General features: G+C 32.0%; 4 protein-coding genes across 6 annotated transcripts; 1 reads left to right on the top strand and 3 right to left on the bottom strand.

Annotated features, from left to right (window-relative positions):
- Positions 1-3,008: 3,008 nt before the first annotated feature.
- LOC120069886 lies at positions 3,009-4,805 on the bottom strand. The gene is made up of 3 exons (XM_039021707.1): positions 4,385-4,805; positions 4,061-4,276; positions 3,009-3,806 (listed from the first exon to the last, which is right to left on the bottom strand). Exons 1-3 carry the CDS (start codon positions 4,385-4,387, stop codon positions 3,471-3,473), a joined length of 555 nt encoding a protein of 184 aa, XP_038877635.1. The 5' UTR covers positions 4,388-4,805; the 3' UTR covers positions 3,009-3,470.
- Positions 4,385-9,251, bottom strand: LOC120069887. 2 transcript variants are annotated; one of them, XM_039021709.1, is made up of 5 exons: positions 8,918-9,251; positions 8,523-8,824; positions 5,576-5,670; positions 4,979-5,130; positions 4,385-4,508 (listed from the first exon to the last, which is right to left on the bottom strand). In XM_039021709.1, exons 1-3 carry the CDS (start codon positions 9,028-9,030, stop codon positions 5,630-5,632), a joined length of 456 nt encoding a protein of 151 aa, XP_038877637.1. In that variant the 5' UTR covers positions 9,031-9,251; the 3' UTR covers positions 4,385-4,508; positions 4,979-5,130; positions 5,576-5,629. The 2 variants fall into 2 exon arrangements, with proteins under 2 accessions (XP_038877637.1, XP_038877636.1); XM_039021708.1 differs by lacking the exons at positions 4,385-4,508; positions 4,979-5,130; positions 5,576-5,670 and having other exon boundaries at positions 8,330-8,824.
- A 5,521-nt stretch (positions 9,252-14,772) lies between these two features.
- LOC120069885 (very-long-chain enoyl-CoA reductase-like) lies at positions 14,773-17,977 on the top strand. Of its 2 annotated transcripts, XR_005479717.1 has the most exons (5): positions 14,773-15,071; positions 15,236-15,275; positions 15,705-16,459; positions 16,865-17,038; positions 17,847-17,977. XR_005479717.1 is itself a non-coding variant. In XM_039021706.1 (4 exons), exons 1-4 carry the CDS (start codon positions 15,003-15,005, stop codon positions 16,931-16,933), a joined length of 933 nt encoding a protein of 310 aa, XP_038877634.1. In that variant the 5' UTR covers positions 14,773-15,002; the 3' UTR covers positions 16,934-17,247. The 2 variants fall into 2 exon arrangements, 1 of the variants encoding a protein (XP_038877634.1); XM_039021706.1 differs by lacking the exon at positions 17,847-17,977 and having other exon boundaries at positions 16,865-17,247.
- Positions 17,044-24,269, bottom strand: LOC120069884. The gene is made up of 7 exons (XM_039021705.1): positions 22,659-24,269; positions 21,315-21,405; positions 20,873-21,030; positions 19,425-19,476; positions 19,230-19,309; positions 18,879-18,972; positions 17,044-18,568 (listed from the first exon to the last, which is right to left on the bottom strand). Exons 1-7 carry the CDS (start codon positions 24,261-24,263, stop codon positions 17,763-17,765), a joined length of 2,886 nt encoding a protein of 961 aa, XP_038877633.1. The 5' UTR covers positions 24,264-24,269; the 3' UTR covers positions 17,044-17,762.
- Positions 24,270-24,908: the final 639 nt, after the last annotated feature.

The following is a 24,908-nucleotide window of genomic DNA, read 5'->3' as shown; positions in this document are numbered from 1 at the left end:
TAAAGATATATATTTTTTTCTAATTCTATTTTTATGTGGTTAATAAATGAGGAGTATAAGAGTTGCGCGGAATCATTTTTTTTCTCTCCCTATTTTGAAGCAAAACCAAAATAAGAGCATGACTCCTAAAAAAGTTGATTTGTATATAGCCTTGTAAGTAAATTTCCATAATTAATAAAGGGAAATTTTAACTTATAAAAAGATCAACTGCAAACTATACAAGAATATCTTTATTCTTGAAAGCAATGTAAATAGTATCATTTTTAAAAAACCAAAAAAATTGCTAAGGTACAACATGGATACTGTAAGATCATTCGACTTTGTTTTCCCCCAAGTCAAACAGAAAATATTTTTCATAAAATGTTTCCACTTTTCTGTTGTGTTTTAAGTTGATTTTGGTTTGAATTATGTTTTTTGTGTATTTAAACTATTTCCAGTTTAGAAATACATATTTATAATTTGTGTAGTACAATAAATATGAGAGGAGAATTCGAATCTTCGATCACTTTTAGGATCGTTTGTTTTTTTTCTTAAAAATGTAGATAACTGGAATTTTTAGATGTCTATGTTAGATATTATATTAAATTTACCTTCATTCGTCAACTTAAGTTTTTGGGTAAAGGTAAATTTAATTTTTTATCATCTAAAACTCCTCTCACTTGCGGGGTTGAAATATGAAGAAGAGTCAAACAAGTAAAAATCAATTTTAGATAATTATTTTTGTTTTGTAGTAATACTTTTTAAGATATTTCCTAAAAAAAAAATATTTTTGAAGATATTGGGAATACTTGGATAACCATATTTGTTTTATAGGATTTCTATTTTAGAATGTCTTAAATTACCTAATGTTTCAGGAATGACTTCACGACTATTCATTAACTTATAATCAATATAATTTGAATTTATATAACATGTTTGTTTTTATTAATTTGAATTCATTTTTAAATTATTATAGTTCTATGATTTTAGTTATTATTTTTTTTTTTTCAAAAAGATAATTATATATATATATATATATATATTATGAAAAAAGATAGAAGGTTTGGAGATGCACTCAACACACGGATTTTAAAAATCTATGTTGAGAAGGGCATCTAAAATTCGAGATGACCTCTGTAAAGGCATCCAAAGATGTTTGAGAATCTTTAGATACTTGAGGATCTTACATTATTACCAAGCAAATGCAGTAATCGAATGGACTATTTTATATTTATTAGTAATAATATATTGTCATTGCTAATGAACTTATAGATGTAAACCAATGATGAGAACATAAAAATGGCAAACAATGAGCAAATAAGCAATGGCAGATTAGAAAACAAATATCACTTGCATACCATTTTATTCTATTAAAGAGATTGCTTTCGTGATATTGTTTCATGGTATGAATATTAAATGTCCTGAACTTAAATGTTTGGGATATTTAATATTTGTGTTTGGATTTGCAGAAATATTAATGTCTAGAAATTAAATGAATGTGATTTACCAAATTTAAATATAAAAACTAAAATAAAATAATTATTTAATCAATGTAAAACAACCACTAAAATAGTCATAATTAAATTTATTTAACATATTGTTATATTGATGGATTATTTAATAACTTAAATTACCAATAAATAAATTTTTTTGAATTAGACATTATTAAATTATTTATCTATTTAGTACAAATAACTACATAAATATTAATTAATTAAAATATTAATAATTAATAATAAAATTTTATATTAAATAGTTAAGATAACATAATAATATCAATGATAAATGTATTAGTTGAAATTTATTGGATCTATATATATATTTATTTCGTAATTAATTAAATTAAATAGTAATATTAATTTATATTAATTTATTAATTAATCAAACTTTATTCATTACTTTCATGTATAAAAATCCCACTAATATGAAAGGTATTAAAAAATTTATGTCAGATGAATTTTAAAATTCCATGGATAATAATATCCTGTATTTAAAAAATTGAAATCTTGTGAATCAAACACAGAAATTTCATGATAATTAATATCTATGAAACAAATATGCAAATAATTATTGATAGGGAATAAGTCGAATAGCACTTACATTCAATTATTTATTATATTATTATTGATATGAAAATTAAATGTAGGCCCAATAGCAATGAGTATCCGAACAATCACAGATAGAAATTGAAAGTAAATATCATGCTCTCATCATTTTTAATTTATTGATATGATAAATCAAACTATACTTTTTCTTTCCTTTTGTTATTTCAACAAACATATAGGTGAGAATTTAAATTTTTAATGTTTTGATCGAGAATATAATAACTTAATCGATTGAATTATATTCAAGTTGACTAATAATAAATTTAACAAAAAATGAGTGACAGACTTGATCATTCATCGATAAATGTCTATCATTAATTAATGTACTTCGATCGATAATGTGCAATGGTAAAAAAAGAAAATTATGTAACGAAATATATCTAAACAAGTGAGCAAAAAAATTGAAAAAATTAAAGTTGTAGAATGTCACCATATTGGATGAGTTTAGCACAAAGATAATTGGCATGACCTTCTTTCTTAGAGATTCAATCTTTCATTCCGTAGTCACTATACTTAAAAAATGTTACTATTAAGGAAAGACTATAAGGAAGGAAAATCTGAAAAAATAAATATAAGGAGTGAGACTTGAACTTAAGTTTGTAGATGGCTAAAAACCATATTTACCGCTAGGCTAACTACTAATGTTGGGATTAAGTCAATTTTTTGTATATATATTATATAAAGAGCATAAAGTTAAGGGGGACTCGGCTTATATTAAATCTGTCCATACATCTAAGTCCTCCTACATTTATTCTCATTCTTTATTGTATCGAATGTACTACTAGCCAACTCCTAAAAATTTCACACCCTCTTAATCCCTCCCCTTATTCCTAATTTATCAAATAATGTCAAGAATAAACAAGTTTCTGAAAGTAACATTACAAATATCTACATTAGTTTCATTTTATTAAATTTTTTTCTGAATTAAATGAACAGAAGCCAGAAAGTAAACTCAAAAGAGTAATATTCGCCATCCGGATATGTAAAAAATAAGAGAGGTAATGAACAAGCCAACATGAGTATAGGTCACATCTCAAATGACATGAACTTATATTATCAATTTTGAGTTCCATCTTCTCGCTTCACAATGTGTAAAAAAAAAGAAAGAAAGAAAGAAAAAAAAGGTAACAAGCAATTTTAAAGTAAAGGGTTCTCGAGTACCTGATTTAGAGATAAGAGTCAAATCTCAAAACAGCTGATGAAGACCCAAGAAAAGCAACTCACTACTGGCACATTTAACGGTATTATGAGTGGCAGCCTAATAATTTGTCTGAAGGCAAGATGAAAACAACACCAAGAACCCCATTCCCATCAATTAACCACTCTCCTTGGCCTCTTCCTACTTGTTGAGGACCAACTTTGCCATTGGCTAATGAAACCATTGTTTCAACTGGTTAACATATTGTTGGTTCTTTCGGCAATTGGCGGAGGGTGGGAGGCCGCCGCAGCGGCGGTTCGCCTCCTCTCCACTTCTAGAAAGTGAGCCAGCGAGCGAGTTCTAGTGGCAATGACGGCGTCAGTGCTCAGTTTGCAGCACAGGGAAAATAACCATGGCTTGGACTTGAACTTGAAGTAGTTATTGATCTTTCTGTCTAATCCTAGGCTGGCTTCTGTGCTTCCTCCTCTTGATGATCTTCTCGAGAGTTCCATGATCCTAGGAGTAGAACCACCGATTAGACTACCCAGAGTAATGCTTTTAGCATGGAAGAACGACCCACTTGACTGAAATCCAATCAGAAACGAAGCGGAGAAATGTGTTATGGAAACGACAACAAAGAAAAACGTAAAACAATAGAGAATCGACATAAAAATTTCCGTGTTTCACTAAAAGTGTGTACTTGGTGACACACTCGGTAGTTTAGAGTGCTAGATATTGAATTCAAGGCATTCCAATAGAAGAAACACATAATTTGACCCTTTATAACAAAAAAAAAAAAAAAAAAAAAAAAGAAAGGAACAAGAATTTGAGACACTACCTCAGAATCAAGATCTGAAGAGTCCGTGAAGGAGATGGGAGATCCAGTAGGCAAAGTGTTGAAGGAGATTGATCCAGGAAAGTCTCGATTTTCCAGCAATCCAACTCTAGCATTTAGCAGTCTTAATCCCAAAGGCCACCCATCGTCTTGTTGAGCCATCACTAGCTGAGACTCTGGTGGTTGATTTGATATACTAAGAAACGTCAAAGGAGGTGGCTGCAGAGGGGAGGGGATTAAGAATGAAAAACATTGAATTCAAATCATTAAAGAACAGACAGTATATGCACGACAACCTATAACCATTTAAAGGGAGAGAGGACTTGCCATTTCTTCCGAGCATTTTCTGATTGGCAGGGCAAAAGAGCGATGTAAAAGGCCTTAATGAGACTACTTTCGTACTGCAGTGACACCAGAGGCCCACAAACTTGGTAGAAGGCCAGAGAAACGTCTGTTCCGAATGGGAATTTCAGTCAATTAATTAAGCTATAGAACAGTGAGATAACCAATTCAGACAAGAATGGAAAACCAATTAAAAGTGTAAATTAGTGTCAACTTTGATATAAAGATCAATTGGAAAGAACAAAAAGAAATATACAATAATATCGCATTCATGGAGAAGATAATGTTTGGAATAAAAGTAAAATTTAAATTGAGATTCGATACAGAGATAAAAGAACAGAGCAAATAACAAAAGGAAGTCGATGGAATCCACAAAATTAATGAAATTGAAATGACAGTTTTATCCTTAAAAATAATCAATATTAACACCCACAAATCAAAACTTTTTTCTTATTTATTTATAAACATAATAAACAATGAAAATGGAGATGTGCTTTTCCTTTTGAGAAGTCTATTCCATGCTCTATATCAATGTAAATGCAACTCAAAGTGCAGACAAAAAAGGAAGTTATACAGTACTCTGCCAGAGTATTAAGGAAGATGGAGAACCAAATGCAAATCTCGTATCCCGATGATTCTTCATCAGGAATGGGCAGGCATCAATCCTCGTCCCTGGTGGTGGCCAAGTTAAAAGGTCAGTAACATCCATTTGTGGGGTGCCAACCTGCAGGCTGCAAGCAGCAGACATGAGCAGAAGCACAGAGAATCAAAGGAATAGTAAACATCAGACAATATCAGATAACCTACAATAAGGACCTAAAATTAACACATCATTCACTACCAGCGGTCGACGCCATTATCAGAGATTGAGCAAATCAAGAGAATAATTCTTTTCTTTTTCTTTTTCTTTACCCTGTCTTTTATAAATGCTTCTTAACCTTTCTTTATCTTTCACTTTTTTTTGTTCAGTTTAAACCCTGCAGTATGGGAAACTAGTATATAGAAATGAATAGTGCATATATCATCTTATTCCAAAGAAGATCTACTTCACAACTTACTTGTCTATTTCGCCTCTAGTTTCTTAAGTTTACTTCACAACGTTGTTTATTTCGCCTCTGGTTTCTTAAGTTGTCATGTTTTTTTGGTTTTCAATATTACTTGTTTAGAGTAACTTACCAAGACTCTATCTGCAAAACGTTTTCCTGGAAACAAACCCAATTTTCTTGTCTTTTACTTCAAATGCATGATTTTGGAAAATATATTTTCCCAACCTACAAAGAAAAGATATTCAGAATTTGTCCATAATATTGACATAGATAAGAAAATGCATGACAATACGAATTTCAAGATCGAGGGAATCTCATAATTAAAAGAGGCTCATCCCGTGTCAATGCATATACAAAGCCGAATCATTTCATGCCAAATTGAGCATAATTCAATTGGTTCATACATTATATATTCTCAATTAGAAAGTCCAAAGTCTTGCACCACCCTCACATGTTGTAGTAGCATTTTACAACATTCAAATCATAGGGATACAAGAACAATTAAGTAATTAAAAAAATGTTTTAAAATGCTAAATGTGAACTTTTCTCCTTGAAAAGGCAAGGCATAAACTTGAAGGCGGTATAAAAATTATGCAAAAATCTAAAAATTCAACATACGTTTAAAATATATCAATAATAATAATATAAACTATCTAAAGGTCATCCTTAGCATCACCACAATTATCACCAACAGGACAGATTTATCTTAAATGTTTTAAAAAACCTGGGTAGTAGTAGTAGGAGTAAATGTTTAATCACACAGGTGTAAAGACAAAGGTAGCTTTGATATTTTTTAAGAATAAAACAAATTAGTGTCATTATTATGATCATTACACAAGGTGTAAAGACTTTGAGCCTTGAAGCAATTTCAAGACGCATAAGCCTTTTATGGCCCATAGAAAGCATAGGTCTCGAAGCCACAAAGCCAATTATCCCCAATGATGAGTTGAATTGTCACAACTCAGGTACCAGCATTCCATTACCCAAAAGAAACTTCATATATTTTAAAAAATGAAACAAATTAATATTATTATTCTAATCATTGCACAAGACTTTAATACTTTAAGCTTAGTGTTTCAGGAAGACGTAAGCTTTTTATGGTCCAAAGAAGTCATATATCTCGAGGCTAAATATTAAAGGTACTTACTCAGCCTATTAAAACAATGATTGGGAAGTCAACACCAATGCTGCCCTGTGGTTCTATACAAGTAGAAATGGCTTTATAGAAAGATTCCATCAGACAATGATACATATACAAACTTGACATCTGACTTAACTACTGCAACTAAAATAGAATAAAAAAATAAAGAAAAGAAGGAACTCACCAAATCCAAAGTAACCACCTCCTATAGGCTTTTTCATCAAACGAATGGAAAAAGTCACATGTTTTAGTTTGTTGCATACTGTGAGAGCCAATTCACCAACATCATTTCTATTCACATCGAATACTATTATTCATTAAAAAAAGGTCAATAAGTGGAGCCTTTTTAACTAACATAATTCCTAGTTCGTCATGTAGAGATTTTACAAATCGAAAAGCGGCCAACACTTAGTTTCATCAAATAATTTGAATTAACTTCAAATAAGACTGATCTTATCTATGGCTCCCATTTCAATGTCAGTCAGGATTCTCCAAAAGTCCAAAAGGCACAAAAAGATCATAACTATCAGAGAAATCCTAATCTTACTAACCTATGTATTATACCAACTACAACCCACTACCCATATGAACGCCGTTGCCTTGATGAAAAGCTTAAATTTTAAGATATATGCATCAAAGTCTCAGAATTGGTATCTCTTTTTTCATTCTAACAATTTGTTAACAACTTATTCAGTCCCGTTCTGTTTCACAAATTCTCAAAGAGAATGATGACAAAGAGTGTAATTGTATTATTCGATCAATGATCAAAGATGATAGAAGTTATATATACTTACTATCAACAAGACATAATTACAACTAATTAAACCATACGTCAAAACAACCTCACTTTACCTAACTGAAGCAGTACTCTGGACATTATCTCAATGAAACAGAAATTTGAAATAAAGCACGCAAGAATTTGAACGTAAACTTGAAAAGAGAGGAAATTTTTCCTCTCTAAATATTTCATTTGAACAAGAATGATCCCTCGAATATATCTGTCAGAGTTCAAATGACTTTTGGACTTCTCATATTACTTTATAAAATGGTTATAGGATGGATAAGGGCTCATTTATATTGCCAAATATTTAAGCACAGGTGGCACACTAGTGTCCTCTTATCACAGCCTAATTTTTTTATTGCAAAAAAGTATGCCCAGTTTTCTTAACGGATCATACTCGGTAAAATGTTATCTCAATTCATCAAAATATCGTCCAAAATATCAATGATGATTGTTCTTCTCCATGTATGACATTAGCATGTAAAAAAGGCAATCCAAAAGCATCAAAAGCCGAAAGAAAAATTAGCTACAAAGGAAAGTAAGGTACCATGTGTTGTCATAAGGACAACCAACAACTGTATATTTTCACAATGATATGGTATTTTTCAAATTTTATTTTTAGTTTCACCCAAAAGGCCTCGTATGAATAAAGATGTAGTCCCTCGATTATATGCTTATATCCTTCCTTAATCTAGTCAATATGGGATTTTGGACGCATTCTCAACAAATCACCACAAGATGACACCCAAGTCTAGTGCACCACCTCGCCATCTTCCAAAGTCCTCTCAGCCAATCATAATTGAGCATGGATTTGGTGCTTTGAGAGTAGTACCGAATGATGAGCTGTGTTTTCGTATTTTGAATAGAAAATTATGTGAAGTAAATGGCCAGGGGATTTCAAGATTGGGATGAAGAATTCAGCTCAGAGCGGTAGAGGCCCTTTGTATGACTACAAGATGCAATTGAACAGACAGAAGCTTCTGATATTCTTTATTTCTATTCAACTTTTTACATTCGTACATTTGTTACTTAATATTTCAATTTTAATTCATAATTCGAACAATACTAATGCAGTGTGTTCAAACTTTTGAAACGGAGTAGAGAACTTAACATCTCCGTCTTCATTATTTTCTATGAGATTATCAGTGTCATTACCAAGATTAACAGCATCAATTTTCTCCTTTCCAACTGTCGTATCCTCCATCAACATCCTCAATTCATTGACAGGCCACTCAAAATCCCTAACCTCTCGCTTTACCGTCATCTTAGGAATCTTTTCCATCCGACTGATCTTCGAAGAAACCGCAGAGAGGAGAACCGGATCCAAATAATCTTCGAGCTTCCTCTTCTTGCTTGCTGTTTCTCCTTTTTTCGCTTCTCGATTCTGGTACAGCCTCATGTATTTCGCCTCAAATTGCGATGAAATTCGGCCTTGAGCAGCTTTTCCGCGAGAAAACCTGGAATTAATCAAGAGAAATTATAGAAGTTCAGGCCCTGAGGAGATTGAAAACATTACCGAGTGAAATTATTGGAGGAAGAAGTAGAATAACGGCGTCGGTGGAAGAGAGTGAAGCGACGACGACGGTCGAACCAGCCTCCTCTGGATATCTTCTACGGTGGCGCGAGGGCTAAAACCTCCATCTCCGCCTCCTCGGGGCTCCATTTCTCATTCCCGCCAAATTTCTCCCACGGTTTTTTCTGTTTTCAAAGCAGACTAATTGCTTATGCTGCAAGCCATCATATGCGGTGCGAGTGCAATGTGACACCTGTTTTCGCTCACAAACAAATCAGCTAGTTCCCATTCGAATGATCGATGGTACACTAGGTGTCTCTCGCAACCTCCATCCCTATTTTAGAGAAAATGGATTTAGAAAAGAAAATTTTCACAAACGTTCGAAAACATGATTTGAGAAAATAAAGATTGTAATAGGCTATAAAACAATAAACAACCATAACGACTTTATAGTATACTATTCCATATATGAGAATTTGATGGTTAGTTTGCGATCACTCACAACAAAAAGTACTAAAAAACAAACTAAAATACATCATATGAAAGCATGATAGAAAGAGGTTGAAAGGACATGTGACCATAGACAACAAATCTTGGATAAACATGACTGTGACACGATGCACATGTGACCATAGATAACAAATCTTGGATAAACATAACTGTGACACAATGCAGCTCGATTTTTATTTATTTATTTATTTTTACTTTTTACTTTTTTGGTCCTATACTTTTTCAATGTTCTAATTTAATGCGTATTTTGCAATAAATCTTAAGTTTAATTTTGGTTTATTATGAGTTTTTTTAAAAAAAAAAACTTTTTGTTATTTAATAGTATTTTACTATAATTTTTTAAAACATATTCACATATTGTATTTTCTTGCAAGAAAATTATCATAACTATTTAATCAATTTCGATAAAAATTAACAATTTAAAATTTATTGAAAATATGAAAACTAAAATTGGACAATTAAAAGTGAACAAACTTTAAACTATGAGACCATGATATTTTAATTTTTTTTTTTTTTTTTTTGTATTTTGTTTTTTTCTTAGTTCAACTCATGTTGAGTAAAAAGTCAAATTTGTGACCTCTTGATTGAGACAATACATTAAGGCTTTAGTTTGAAATTGGTGTAATTTTAAAATAATTGATGGCAACTATACTTTTAATAAAAATCATTTATAATATGAAGCATATAATTATTTGGTAAGCTTCAGTTTTATATGTGAATAAATTAGTTATAATGTTCGATAAATAGGGTTGTTTTTAAATATAGAAAAGTGAACCAAAATATTTACAAAATATAACAAAAATTTAGAACTATCAATTATAGAGACACTGATAAACTTCTATCATCTTTGATCACTGATAGAAGTGTATCATTTACCATTTGTAAATATTTTTGCTATATCATTGACCATTTACCATTTGTAATATATATCATTAATAATTCTAAAATTTTGTTATATCTTGTCAATATTTTCAACAGTTTTACCATTTGAAATAATTTTTCGAAAAAATATATATTAAATCGTCATATTTTATATATATGATAACTAAAATATATTTAGTGTTAATTTATATATATATAATTTACAATTTAAATAATGGTTTAAAACCATATATTTTGTTTACTCTAATTAAGAAATGAATCTAAAAGTGGGTAGGAAACTGATTTTAAAAAAGGTATGAAATGAATGAATCAAATCTCAATATGTTTTACTAAATACAAAAAAGATAGTAAAATTATTTTATAATCACTTCTATCTCTCCTTGAATCAACCCCAATAGCATCATAAATTGAGGCTCGTGTTACCGTATTTTGAACTTTTGCATCAAACAATGCAAGTTTTGTATGAGTTGAGTTTATGTACATTTTGATCGTAGATGAGTAAATTTTAATATGTGTATAAGAGAGAACACTAATTTTATAATTTAACCAGTTTTAAATCTCATTTTAATCTTTTGACAATTTATTATATATTAAAATAACTATTTATTATATGGACAATGCAAAAGAATATACAAATATACTAAAATTTTGATCTAAATTGGGGTCTATTATAAGTGAGATGTTACTATATTTGTAACTTTAAAATTGTTACTATATTAATTATTAACTCTAAAATTATTGTCCATAGTAATTGTTTTTTATTTTTACATCGTAGTCCAAAAGTAGTTACTGTGGTTTCTAAATGATTAAAATATTAATTATATCGATTTTTTTTTCTATTATTCCACAATCTAATCACACTCCTGTACATATTCTCAGCCAAGATAGCAACGTTCAAATATGTTTGAAGTAAAAAAGAAAACGACAAGAATTAAAATGATTGTTATATAAAGGTTTTTATAAATTAAAATTAAATTATATCAAAAAAATACTCACACTTCAAGGTAGAATTAAATTAAACTTATAAGTTTTCTTACCTTGTTCTACAAAATATCTTTTCTGTTCAAATAAATGAATAAATTGATGTGAAAGTTGGCAGGAAAGAAATTAGAAATCGTGCATAATATTATTTATAATTATATAGAAGACTAAGGATCCGTTTAGGAGAATTTATACGGATGGCCCCTATTTAGGGGCCAACTTGAAATTTGGCTTCGCCTTAAAAAACGGTTAAATTTTGGTCTTCTACTAAAGTCATCTACATGTGAAAGTACCCCTTCGATCTCAAAATGCGTAAGAGGGCCTGTTTCTAGCTCCTCACTCCCGCTCCTTGCTCCCACTCTCCACTCCCGCTCCTCGCTCTTTCATCTTGATCCTCATAAGATAGTTGCAATATTTTTTTTCAATTTTCTTCTCATTCGTTTAGTTTCTTCCTCTCATTTTCTCACTCCCCGTTCTCCGCTCCCGCTCCTCGCACCCCGCTTCTGCTTTCGCTCCTACTCCTCTCTCCTTTGTCTTGTTTTTCATCTTATACATTTGTAACTTTTTTTCTTCGAGAAAAAACTGTAAAACAAAAAAATAAAGAGAGAAAAACAAAAAAAGAAAAGAAAGTGACATAAACAGAAATCACTATAGAAGAAAAAAAAAAAAAGAAAAGAAAGTGACATAAACAGAAATCACTAGAGAAGAAAAAGGGAAATCGTCCAGAGGGCAATATAAACAAAAGAAATCACCAGAAACGAAAAAAAAAAAAAAAAGAAAGAAGAAGAAAAAGAAAAAAAAGCAGCAATAACGGAAAAAAAAACGAAAAAGTGCTGCAAAAGAGATGAGGAAGGATTAAAGTGGTAAATTCACAATGAGATGACATTAGCAAAAGGCCAAATTTCATTTGTTTGTGAAAGTGAAGCCAAATTTCGAGTGGGCTCCTAAATAGGGGTCATCCATACAAATTTTTCGCCGTTTGGATTGACTTGAGAAAAAATGTTTAAAAAAAAAACTCAGCCATTTTGAGTAGTTACTGAATACTCTATTTCTTCTAAAATGACTTATTTTTTTAATTAAACATTTGAAAATATATTCCAAACGCGTCTTAATATTGTTGTTATCACCTATACCTTCTTTTGAGTTTAAAGTTTAATTCTTCATATCCTCACTCTTGTACTATATCATTAAAATCATTTGCCTAATTAATTATTACAAATCACCTACTCCATAAAATCTAAGTGAATGACGTTGTAAAAATGATGTCACACCTGTTTTTCAATTTTTTTGGGCGAAGGTATTAAATTAAAACGTGTGGTAGGGACTCGAATCTCTAATCTCGAGTATGATAGTACAAGTACCATATCAAAGGTTATGCTCATTTTAGCATGTCTTTCAATTCTATCACATTAATTGAAGGGTTTGGAATACCTTGAAGTGAAAGTAAACGAATGCATAGTGTCACGTTTTCATTTTACAGAACATGAAATTACAAAGGACAGAAACAACGATAAACATTTTACATTAAACATGCTTTTCTACTTAGAAAATTAGAGAGAAAAATGGATCGAGAGGCTTACCCTTGAAGAACCTTTCTTCTTTGCTTTTCCTCTCTACAACTAAGTATCACAGATTGAACTCTTTCTCCCGAACATGAATGAAACTTCGCAGCAAGTCCTCGAACACAAAAAGATCTCCTTTGGGCACTATCAAAAGTTCTTCCTCGTTATTCTCGAGGCGAAAATCACGTAGAGTTATGTGGACTTACATTTTAATTTTGTGAAAGGGAAGAAAATTTTGATTGAGAGAAAAAATCACACATAGAGAATTTTGGTGGAGAGATAGAGGATGAAGATGAAGTAATTGGGGTTGATCTCTCCATAATTTTTGTTTCACTTATATGAGAGGGGGTTAGAGAGTTAATAACTCCTTCCCTTTTTTATTTCAATTCAAAATTCAAAATTTTGAATTTTTAATAATATATATAATTTATATATATCTATAGTTTATTACTCTCCCATATAACCTCTAGTATTAATATGAATTATATTTATATTAATTTTAATATATAGTTTTTATATGAATCATACTCAAATATTTGTTTCTCTCCTAATGTATCATATACATTATATACATTATATATTATATAATTAATTAACTCTAATTAATTTGAACAATTCAAATTAATCCAAAATTAATTTAATTTTCATTAATTCTTATTGAGCTAACAAGGGAACCTTATGGACCTATGAATTGAAGCTCCAATGATAATTGATTGATTAATTAAACTCTTTAGTTAAATTAATAAACCTTTATTAACTGCTTTGCACACCATAGATATATTTATGTGTCAATTGAATATAACCTGTGCTGACCCTTCACAAATTGCTCGTTAACTATTTTACCCCTGTAGTTACATATAATTCCTTAAGTACCACTGATCCCTCTCATTAACAATTAATTATAATCCAAATATAACCAAACCTCTCACGGACCAGGAGAAGGTGTGGCGCCACATTGTTCAACCCCATAATCAGTCTTTAAGAGAACAATTTATCTACTTACCCTAACAATAGTGAAGGAGCGAATTTCTTGTGAAGCTGTGTTCCCAGCTCTCCAATCAGACGAATCCCCAAAATAGTAGGCTCTTTGAGTTAGAACGAATTAGGTCACTCTCACCCATAAAAATCAAAAAGTCGCCCTCATAGGCAATAGTTCATAACTCACCCAGGATTTAGGTTAAGTCACCTATGGTCATCAACATCATAGCAAAATGTAAGTCTCTTATAGCAATGGTGTTATAAAGAGAGACTGTTCATTTTGTCGGTCTTATACAAACTCTTTGTATAGGATAACCTCGCTCATATGTCTTCACATGAATGATCAAGATCAGATTATTTGTAGCAATTTACAACAATTATAACAAATATAAAGCGGATTGTATCCGTAGTGTCAGCTGAATAAGGTACTCAACCTTATCCATCTATTACAGACTATTCAAGTTATTACTTAAACATGATCTACCTGTATGCCTTTACAATATGTTTAAGCTTTATCTAATAACCTCGAACCTTAATTATTGGTTTTTGGGTTAATGTAACTAAAAGTCAAATATAATACAATTTATTTTATTAGATAAATAATAAGTTTGTATAAATACAATTATAAACTACATGACCACGAGATTTAAGACATCGATCCTAACACAATTTACATACCATTCTAAATAAAAAATGATCCTATTTTTTTTTTTTTGAGTAAATTTCAAAGTTCAAGGATAAAAAATGAAACTCCTCAAAATTTAAGAACATTTCGTATAAGAAAAATTCCTAGGTGCTCATTTAACTGCTCTTATCTTTGTGTAGACCGCCAAAATTGGTTAAGCAAACGTCCTTTAAAACCAAGCAATAATTCATGTTCCATACACTTAAATTAAACGAAACATTTCCATAAATTGAGTTAAAATAAATGTAATTTATGGTTCTTTTAATTTTTTTGTACTCCCGACGGCCAACCGATTTGGGCGGCAGATTGAACGTGACTTAACATTTTCATAATTCCCATTTCACAAACCAAGTGGTCCGTCTCCCAAGTTTTCTCTACTCCACAGAGCTTCAAACTTCACGCCATTAATGGAATCTCTCACACCTTCACTTTTCTCTCTTTTCTACTCTTAAATCCCTCACTGGCCACTGCTGCACCAACAACAATCACTACTGCATATTCTTCGCCTACACTTTGTCCAAGCCATGAAGGTCACCATTCTTTCCAGGAGCGGTAGAGAAATCATCACCGGCGGCCTTCAAATCGATGATTCGGTGAGCTTCTTGTTTAACCTCGTTTTCGTTTGGTTCTACTTTAATCGCACAGTTTAGGTATGTTGTGGCGTTTGGAGAATCGAAAATCGTAATCTCATTGTTTTCTGGCTTTTTTTTTTTTTTTTTAAAAAAAAACTAATTTTCTACTGCATTGCGATTTGTAGGCTACGGTGAGCGACTTGCAGGAGGCTATTCATCAGCGACGTAAGTTCTGGCTCCATTGTTTTTATAGTTCTGGATGATTAAGCTTTAGGTTTAGTGTTTTCTGCTATGATCATGAATTGTCTGAGATTTGAACCAACTGCTTACTCTGTCATTTTGAAAATCCATCTCAGTTGGAATAATTTTAGTGCAGCAAGGTCTTAATATGTACGATTGCACCTTCGATGAGTTAATAAAGGAGTTTAGATTTAACTTCCGAGCATGTATTTTGCAGTAGATTTAGCTTTCTATTGTCTTTCTGGATTAGTAAAGCATGAATTAATACAATAGTTGCTGGCAGTTCCTTGTGAATTTTGTAATAGCTTTCAGTATTTTTTTTTTTTTTAATGTTTTCACTATGAATAAAGATTTAGGTTTCTCGAACTCAGAAGCACTGATTGTACACTTCTCTTATATTCTGATATCCAACAGGAAGAAAATACTATCCTTCTAGACAGCGTCTTACCCTGCCTGCAAAACCAGGGTCAAAAGAGAGGCCCATTGTTCTTATCCCAAGCAAGAAACTCCAAGACTACTGCGACGGAAACTTGGATAACTTGAGCATCACATTTAAGGATCTTGGGCGGCAGGTTTCTTATAGAACGCTCTTCTTGTTGGAGTATTTGGGGCCACTCCTTATCTATCCCATGTTTTACTACTTTCCAGTCTATAAGTTCTTCGGCTATCAAGACGAGCGTCATATCTACCCTGTCCAGACTTATGCTATGTACTATTGGTGCCTCCATTACTCTAAGCGGATCATGGAGACCTTCTTTGTTCATAGGTTTAGCCATGGAACTTCACCCTTGTCTAATGTCGTCCGTAATTGTATGTACTATTGGAGTTTTGGAGCTCTGATAGGCTACTATGTAAACCACCCACTTTATACCCCAGTGAATGACCTCCAAATGAAGATTGGTTTTGGATTTGGATTGTTATGTCAAATATCCAACTTATATTGCCATCTCATATTGAAGAATCTTAGAGATCCTAGTGGAGAGGGAGGCTACAAAATCCCACGCGGGTTCCTTTTCAATATTGTAACTTGTGCCAACTACACAACTGAGATTTATCAATGGCTTGGATTCAATATCGCTACACAAACTGTTGCTGGCTATATTTTTGTAATAGCGGCTACCTACATTATGACTAAATGGGCAATTGCAAAACACCGCCGCTTGGAAAAGGTGATTACTATTTGTCACTTTGTTCATGTAAAATGCACTCCCCCCTTTGATATTTTGAAAAGCTTTTACTGTAAATTTCATACTTCTCGTAAATTTTATGTTTAATTTAGTACACTTGGAATTTAATGATGAAGTCTAGATCAAGCCGATTTTAATTCGGAAGTAGAAAATCCTCCGCATTGGGTGGTTTGTGCTGTCTAATTGGTCTTAACCAGCAAATTATTCCATCATGAACAATTGCTTTGGTTTCTTAACATTATCTGTGATCTTTTTTTTTTTTTTTTAAATCAATCTAGTATATTTTTCATGATTCAAATGCTTAAAATAAAATTTGTCTATAAGAAGGAATCTGGCTGCATCTACAGTTTTTGTTCTTCCCTTATATTCTAATGCTGTCTTATGCAGCTTTTCGATGGGAAGGAAGGGAGGCCAAAGTATCCAAGAAGATGGGTGATTCTACCTCCATTTTTCTGAAAACAACAAAAGCCTTCACTTGCACAAGAAAATAATCGTAATGGCAACACTGATGAAGCAAACTTCCGGAAATCCATGGCTGTTATGCTACTGCTACTTTAATTAGTATGTTTTTTTTCCACTATAAAACTTGATATAAGAAGATTTTACAAGGCTTGGCCATGAACTCTCATTTCAAAGAAACTTTTTGAGGAATCTCTAGAGTCTCCGATTTACCTATCCATTAGGAAGTAATATTTAGATGTAAGAAAATAAATGATTTGACCACTTGAGTAGAAACTGTTGATCTAATACAACGAGGTTGATCGTTTTGCTTATTCTTCCATTTCTATTCTGTTGAATTGTATTGAACTTGCTTGACTTTTCTACAATTTGAGAAATGATTGAATGAGAATTTGGGAATATCCTTCCCTGATTTCACTCAAAAAACAGAACCAGAGATGGCTAATGGCTGCCTCTCTAATTAAACCTGTTATGCTGCTTAAGATACTTCAAGACTGGATTGCTTGAATTCATCAATAGTTATCAGCATTCTAGTATATACAAAAACATAATGTAATAATGTTGAATACCAAAAGTTGTTGGTAGGTAGGGTACTTTTACTTTACTTTCTGAAGTTCATGTTTGAAGTATATAATAATCTACAAAAACAGCAGCTTTAGCCTTTGAAACAAACCTCCCGGCAGCTTGCGTTTTAGCCCTATATATGTTGAGAACTCTATCTTAGTACTGAGTTCACTAGAAGAGTTCTATTTGGTAAAACTAGAAGCAAATTCCCAATCCTAAGGAGAACACCATGGAAATTTGTTTGATGACCAATCATCACATCCTATGTAGTGGGCCAGAAATTAGTCTGTCGTCCAATCCTACGTGGCAGTCCAAAATTTTGATAGGCCCTTATTTCACCTCCCAGACCAGCAGTCACAATGACCAATCCCCATGCTGTAGCTGGAACGGCATGGTGGCCGTGGCTGTTTCCGACATCAAACCAGGACCAAGAGGAAGACCACGAGGAAGATGATGGATTGTTGTTGATAGCAGCAGCAGAAGAAATAGAAGGTGAATCACCATACCTGATCGAAGCTGAAGGTGATGAACTGAGCGATTCACCAGTTCTGGATTCTGAGCGAGTAACTTGAGCTTGCTGCTGCTGTTCTTCATCTGGAGGAGTTGTTGAGGTACTACCATTGCCATTGTTGTTGTTGTTATTATTATTGGTACTACCATTGTTATTGTTGTTGTTATTATTGTTCTCGACAGCATTGTTGTTGTTTTTCTTCGGTAGAGGTGGCAACTGCTTCTTATTGTTTGCAATTGAGCTGGTTTCATCTCGAGTTGGTGAGCTGCAGGCTGAAGGTGGCTGCGATGAGCCACGTTTCGAATGTCGTTTTGAGTTCATTTGCACCAACGGCGGTTCGCCACTAATCATACCAGGCCATGCGATTGCTACAGAAACATCTTTACAAGGGAAGTGTTCATGACCTCTGGTTGCTATCAAACCTTTCTTTCCAGAACTTGGATTTCGTGGTTCCTCTCTTTTCCACACAAAAACTTGAGAATCTTCACTTGCACATATCACATATTTCCCATCTTGACTGAACGAAGCTGTAAGTTGGCTGCTTGTGTTTCGGAAACCTGATATCCAATAATATCAATTCTATTTTATCAATCAATCATAGATTTAAAAAATGTTTTTAAGCTCTTGAATGATGCTTCCTTTCTAACTTTCTGGTTCCTTCCAGGTGGACATGGTTTCATATAGAGTCTTCTTACCTCTGAATCTATGAGATAATAATATATAATTGGTAAATCTTTCCAACTCATTTAAAATGTCACCTCAATTTGCCATGCCATTTTTCCATTAGTTAACTAACAGTCAAGTTAATTCAGAGACTATTTAGAACAATTTTTCAAACCTCGGGGACTAAAGTGTAACTTTTCTTACCTCTGAATCTATGAGTAATTTCAGTGCCTTCCAAGATCCGAATTCGAGAATCAGCAGACGTAACTAGTACTTCAGTAGGGCTCCCTGGAGCAAACTGTTCAGGTACCAAGTTATTATTAGCGTAAATTTAAGGTTAAATTATAAATTTGGTACCTATAGTTATGAGAATTCTAGAATTTAGTCCTTATAATTTGTCAAATCTCATAAATAGTTTCTATAGTTTGATAAAATTGTAGGGTCTAATTATAAATCATAAGGACTAAATTTTATTTCATTTTTCAACCTATAGAGACCTAATTTTGATTACATAACAAATTAAGAACAAGGCTAGAAAAAGACAGGCTTAATTACTTGGAAACCAGTGATCTTTTTTGCATGAGACTTCTTTTTGCTCTGCACATCAACGTGGTGCTTCTGTTCTAACTTGGAATCTATACTCCAAATAACATTGGTAAGTAAACTTAAAACAACACCTAATTATTATAAGTAATATTATTATAGTTAAGCGATTGGAATTTAATATAGAGATGTGTATGTATCTAATACCCTCTATGGTGTACATTCGGCAACTCCCTTTATGTGAGCCTATTATGGCACCCTGCAGAAACATAAGGGTTCATGCAAGTCATCTATTGAATTATTCTACGAGCCATAAATATCTCAAGAAATATCTACATCCATCATTTTTTTTTTAAAAAAAAATCATTAATAGTAGATCGNATATATTAAAACTATTGACTTAATTTCTTTAATTTGACCCATTTGAATCTAAGATGCTCTTGGCCTCTCCTTCTCCATAAATCTTGAGCACGGCCAACTCCTTAACATCAAGATTCAAGCATTATTGGGTAATTAATGTAAATACTTTTCTTGTTGTTAGAAAACATTTTTGGTTTTTATTCTTTTATGGAGTAGTGGTGCTTAGAATTTTATGTTATAATAATCTAGTCTTTGTACCTTTAATTTTTTAATAATTTAGTCTCTAAACTTCATAATTTAGTTTTATAGTTTAAAATTTGTGATAACTTTATCACGCCGTGAAGAATGTTAAGTTTATGAAGTTCTTAGCAAGGCACCAAATGTGATTTTAAACTGTAAAATTTAGATCTTACATAATAAAATCTGTTAAACTTAATCTTGATGATACATTTTCATTGTTTCATGTTAAAATAGAGTTGAAATCCCTACACTAAGGAAAGTACATTGAGTACGCTAAATGTAAATTTACATTTGTTTTGCTTTTATCCTAAAGCATCATCCATTCTTACTCTTTTTTTCGAGTTTCGTAAAATAAAATGTTATAATAATGTAGATTGTGTTTAGAGGGAAAAAGAGAGAGAGAGAAAGATCCACAAGGAAGACAGGGGAAAAAAAAAATCAATTTTTTATATTGTAAATATGGGTGGTTGTATCCATGAAAACTTTGTACTAATAATTTTATTTTTGTAAGTAAAAATTTTGTTCAAAAATCTTGGGAAGCTTATAATAACACCATAATAACAAAACTCCAAAATTATTAATGAAACACTTTAAACCATTTATTAAGCTTACCATTGAAAATCATTGATATTTTTCCAAAAGAAAAACATGGAACAATAGATATTTTAAAGAAAATAACTATAAAATCGTAACATTATAAGTTTAGTCTTTTAACATTGAAGTCTATTTCTATTTAATTCTTGAACTATTAAATGTGTCTAATAAATTACTAAACTTTCGATTTCATGTCTAATATACCATTGACAGTTTTTTTTTTTTTTTTTTTTTTAAAAAAACAATTTCTCTATTATACATAAGTTTTAGTTTTACATAAAATTGAACTCAAAATTTTAAATTTTTGTCTAATAAAAATGAGAGGATGAAGAATTAAACAAATACAAAATTCAAAATTCAGAAACTAAATACGGTAGAAAATGAGATATTGGTATAAGAGAGAGAATATAATAATGGGAAAATGGAGAAATAGAGATGAGAAGGAGAGAGTAATGATGAACCTGGCCATCGGGTGTATAGCAAGCGGCAGTGACCATTTCATGAAGATCAGTCCAATCAACCACATATCGATCTGGGATGTTCCATATCCTCACCTTTGCATCGAGTGATCCACTTATGAAATAGTCGTCATCCACCGGGTTGAACTGTATGCATGTCACTGTATAATCATAATAATCATATTCACAATTATTCATTTGTTATTGTTTCCATTATATATATATATATATATATAGAGGACTGTATTCAAATATAAGAAAATGTACTAAAATATTTATAAATATAGCAAAATTTCAATTTATTTACGATAGATCGTGATAGACTTTACGATTTATCGTAGATAAATTATGATATTTTATTATTATTTGTAAATATTTTTAATATATAGATACTAATAATCTATTGTGATCTATCACACACATACAATGAAAGAGTCTTAATTACCATAATCGTTGTGGGCAAACATCTTTAAACAGCTTTTGGTTTCCATGTCCCATAGCCTTACAGTTTTGTCCATTGAAGATGAAAGCAGCAGCTAAATTTCCAACACAACACCGAGCTTTTTAGTTCTCAAACATTGAGGATTTCAGATTAATAGATCATACATGATATACATATCGGCAAAACCAAACAAACAAACTTATTTTTTTTTTATTTTTTATTATATTATTTATGTTCTTTCGATAACTATTTGGCCTTTTGTTTTTAATTTTTAAAAATTAAGTCTACAAATACTACTCTTACCTCTCGATTCCTTGCTTTCGTATCTATTTTTTACTCATTTTTTCAAAAGCCAAACCAAAATTTGAATAAAAAAGTATTTTTAAAAACTTAATTTTATTTTTAGAATTTGACTACGAATATTACTCTTTTACTCAGGAAATATACAATCCATTGTAAGAAAATGTAAAAAAATATACTTAATTTTTAAAAATAAAAACAAAAAATGAAATAATTATCAAATGAGGCTTGAATTTTTAATGTTTAAGATTATATTCGGATAATCTTAATGTAATAAGTACTAGAGTTAACATTTGTTTATATATATAATATTAAATTAAAGTATATATAAATCAAATAAAAATTAGTTTTATAATTGGTCTGTTTTCAAATATAGAAATATAAATCAAAATATTTACAAAATATAACAAAATTTTAGAACTATCAATGATAGACGTTGATAAACTTCTATCAGTGTCTATCAGTGACATTGATAGATACTTTCAATCAGTGTATCAGTGTCTATCAGCGTCTAATAGTTCTAAAATTTTGCTCTATCTTGTAAATATTTTCAACAATTTTAAAATAATTTTCCTTTATAATTTTATGTATGTTTTCTACTTACATAAAATAGGTTGTTAATTAAAGTAAATATTAATTTCAATGCTAAGCACCTCAATGATTCAAACATGGGGAGAGTATGTCCAAAAGAAAAAACATAAGGAGATTATAATTGTCTTTTTTTCTTAAAAAAAAAAAAAAAAAAAAAATGTCGAACATCATTTTCATTCTTAATACTTTAAATTATCCAATTTCAGATTTTGTGCTATTAGTTGATTTTTTTCAAAAAAAATCTTATGGAAATACAAGCACTGAAAATAAACAATTGAAAGAAATTGGACTAAATGGAAGCCCAAAGAAAGAGTATAATTTAAACAATATTAAAATATTATAAAGAATATCAACCAGATTGAAAAAAACTCCAGAAAAACAAATATATTTAGAGGGAAAAACAAAAAGGAAGCCAGAGCAAAAAGAGAGGTTGGTTTGAATAGTAATGGAGCTGACCTGAGAATCCGAAGACCAAGAGAGATCAAGAACATCATCAAGATGACCATTCAAAGAGCAGATTGGTTTTTCAGAAAGTGAGAACACAGTTTCAGGAACATGAACATAATCAGGAATCACATTCATTTTCCTACTCCCAGAAAGCCCTTTCCCTTTCTTCCTCTTCTCAGATGGCAAAGCTGAAGCATCTCCAATGGCGGGTCTATCAGGTGAAGGACAAAATGAAGGATGAAGCGGCGTCATACTTCCTTCTTCGTTTGGTTTCATTGACATTATTTCACATTCTTGCACTTCCCATATATGGATTATTCGATCCTCACCTGCACTTGCTAATAATCGAGCATCAGAACTGAATTTCATTGCCCAAATTGATCCTTCATGCGCCTGAATTTCCTGACAGAAATGCAGCGCCGAAAGTTCCTTGTACGATCTGCCACTCTGTCTCACTTTTACCCATTCTGAGGACGCCGGCGCCGCCGTGGATGATGATGAATGAGGCGGAGAAGGACAGGATGACGATGACGACGATGCGTTCTTGCTAGGTTTTGTTTCTAGGGTTTGATGAATTTCCCTCTCTTTTTCCCCCATTAAACCTGTCATTGAGCCTTTGATGTTCTTCAATAGAGCCGCTCCTCTTCTCTTACTCATTCTTAAGCTCTTTGATAGATATGAATTCACGTTGAGTTTCCTATCGCCGAAGAATCCGTTCATTCTCGATACGTTCTCTCTTCGCATTAATTCCTTTACAACTGGTGAATATCCAACGCATTTCTCGAATTCCTCCATTGTAAGCTGCTTCCCTGTTTGAAGATCGCTAAGGCGATTCCACATTCCGTCTTGATCGTATCCATTCACGATGAATTCCTTTCCTGTATCCAGATTCTTAATCAGAAAAAACGCGCCTAATTTGTTGTTGGAGAAGACGGTCGACAATGTCGCACCGTGCCTAATCGATTGACTGCAATCGCTTGGCGAAACTCTAATCGAATCAGGATAATTACACATCCGAGCACTGGACGCCATTATCATCGAGTAAGTTCTTGTAAGACGCTGTTTCGAGACGTTTCCGATTAGATCGTCTTTCCGTTCCCTGGAAATCGAGAATGAATCGATATCTCCATCAGATCGCGAACGGACGAGCACGATCGGCAATGGCGTTTGTGATGACGCGTCTTGCTTCTGATCTACAACATCTGGAGATCCGACGGTTTCTGGTTGCGAATTTTGAGCGGTCGCGAGTAATTTCCTTGAAACCTCCCGTTGGAATTCCTTGCTCTGAATCCTCTGAAACTGTTTGCCGCTATTCAGGCCCATTCCTTCGAGCAATCGCTTACGACGTTCCTTAATCGATCCAGGTGCCGCCATCCAAATGTCGTATTCCGGCGTCATTGGTGCAGTCATCGCGAAGGTTCTGAACTCATCATGTTTGGCGGAGGAGACGACGGAGGCGAAGGACATTCGACTATCTTCGAAATCGTCGTCGTCGGAAGAGGAAGCCAAATCCTCCGGCATGGCGCACGACATTCTGTCAATGGACTCGAAAAATCGGTCGTCGTCGTCGTCGTCCCGAAGTCCATCCCAGTTCATCGTCTTCTTGCGTTCCATTTTTGCAGCCGGTGGAAAGGGAAAAAAAAAGCCTCGAAGAAGAAGAAGAAGAAGAAGAAGAATGAAAAAGGAATTAACAAGGAAATTCTTCTACTTCTATTTGACTTTTATTTTACTTTTTCATAATTTCTTTTTTTTTTCCCGTATTTATTTATTTATTATTTTTTAAAAAAATATATTTTCGTTTGCAATAGAGAAAGAGAAAGAAAAGTGGAAGAGCGGAAATCAAGGGTTCGTTTACCGTTAAAATTTTATTTGGAGGAAAAGGAAACGGTCAACGGTTTTTATTACATCCTTGCACGTCTGGTGCTTAGTGCCCTTCCATATTTTCATTTTTTTAAAATTTTTTTATTAGTATCTAAATTTGTTTTTTTTTTTTTTTCAAATTGCAAAACTACGCTAAAATATTATTGTAGTTGCAATTATTCCCTTACGCTTTTAAATTTAAAAATTTAACTTTCAACCTTATCCAAATGTTAAAATTGATCCATTAAATTTATATATTTGTATAAGATAGAGCATTTAATTTTTATCATGAGTGGATTTGATTTTTACAATTATTATAAGTTTGAGTGTCTAATTTAAAAAATTTTAGAAGTTTAGGAGTCCAATTGTTATTATTGAAAATTGAAGGGTATGATTGCA

Source organism: Benincasa hispida, unplaced genomic scaffold (genome assembly GCF_009727055.1).
Source record: "Benincasa hispida cultivar B227 unplaced genomic scaffold, ASM972705v1 Contig66, whole genome shotgun sequence".
NCBI lineage: Eukaryota > Viridiplantae > Streptophyta > Magnoliopsida > Cucurbitales > Cucurbitaceae > Benincasa > Benincasa hispida.
Note: the sequence above shows the minus strand (reverse complement) of the source record. Positions and strands in the feature narration are given on the sequence as shown.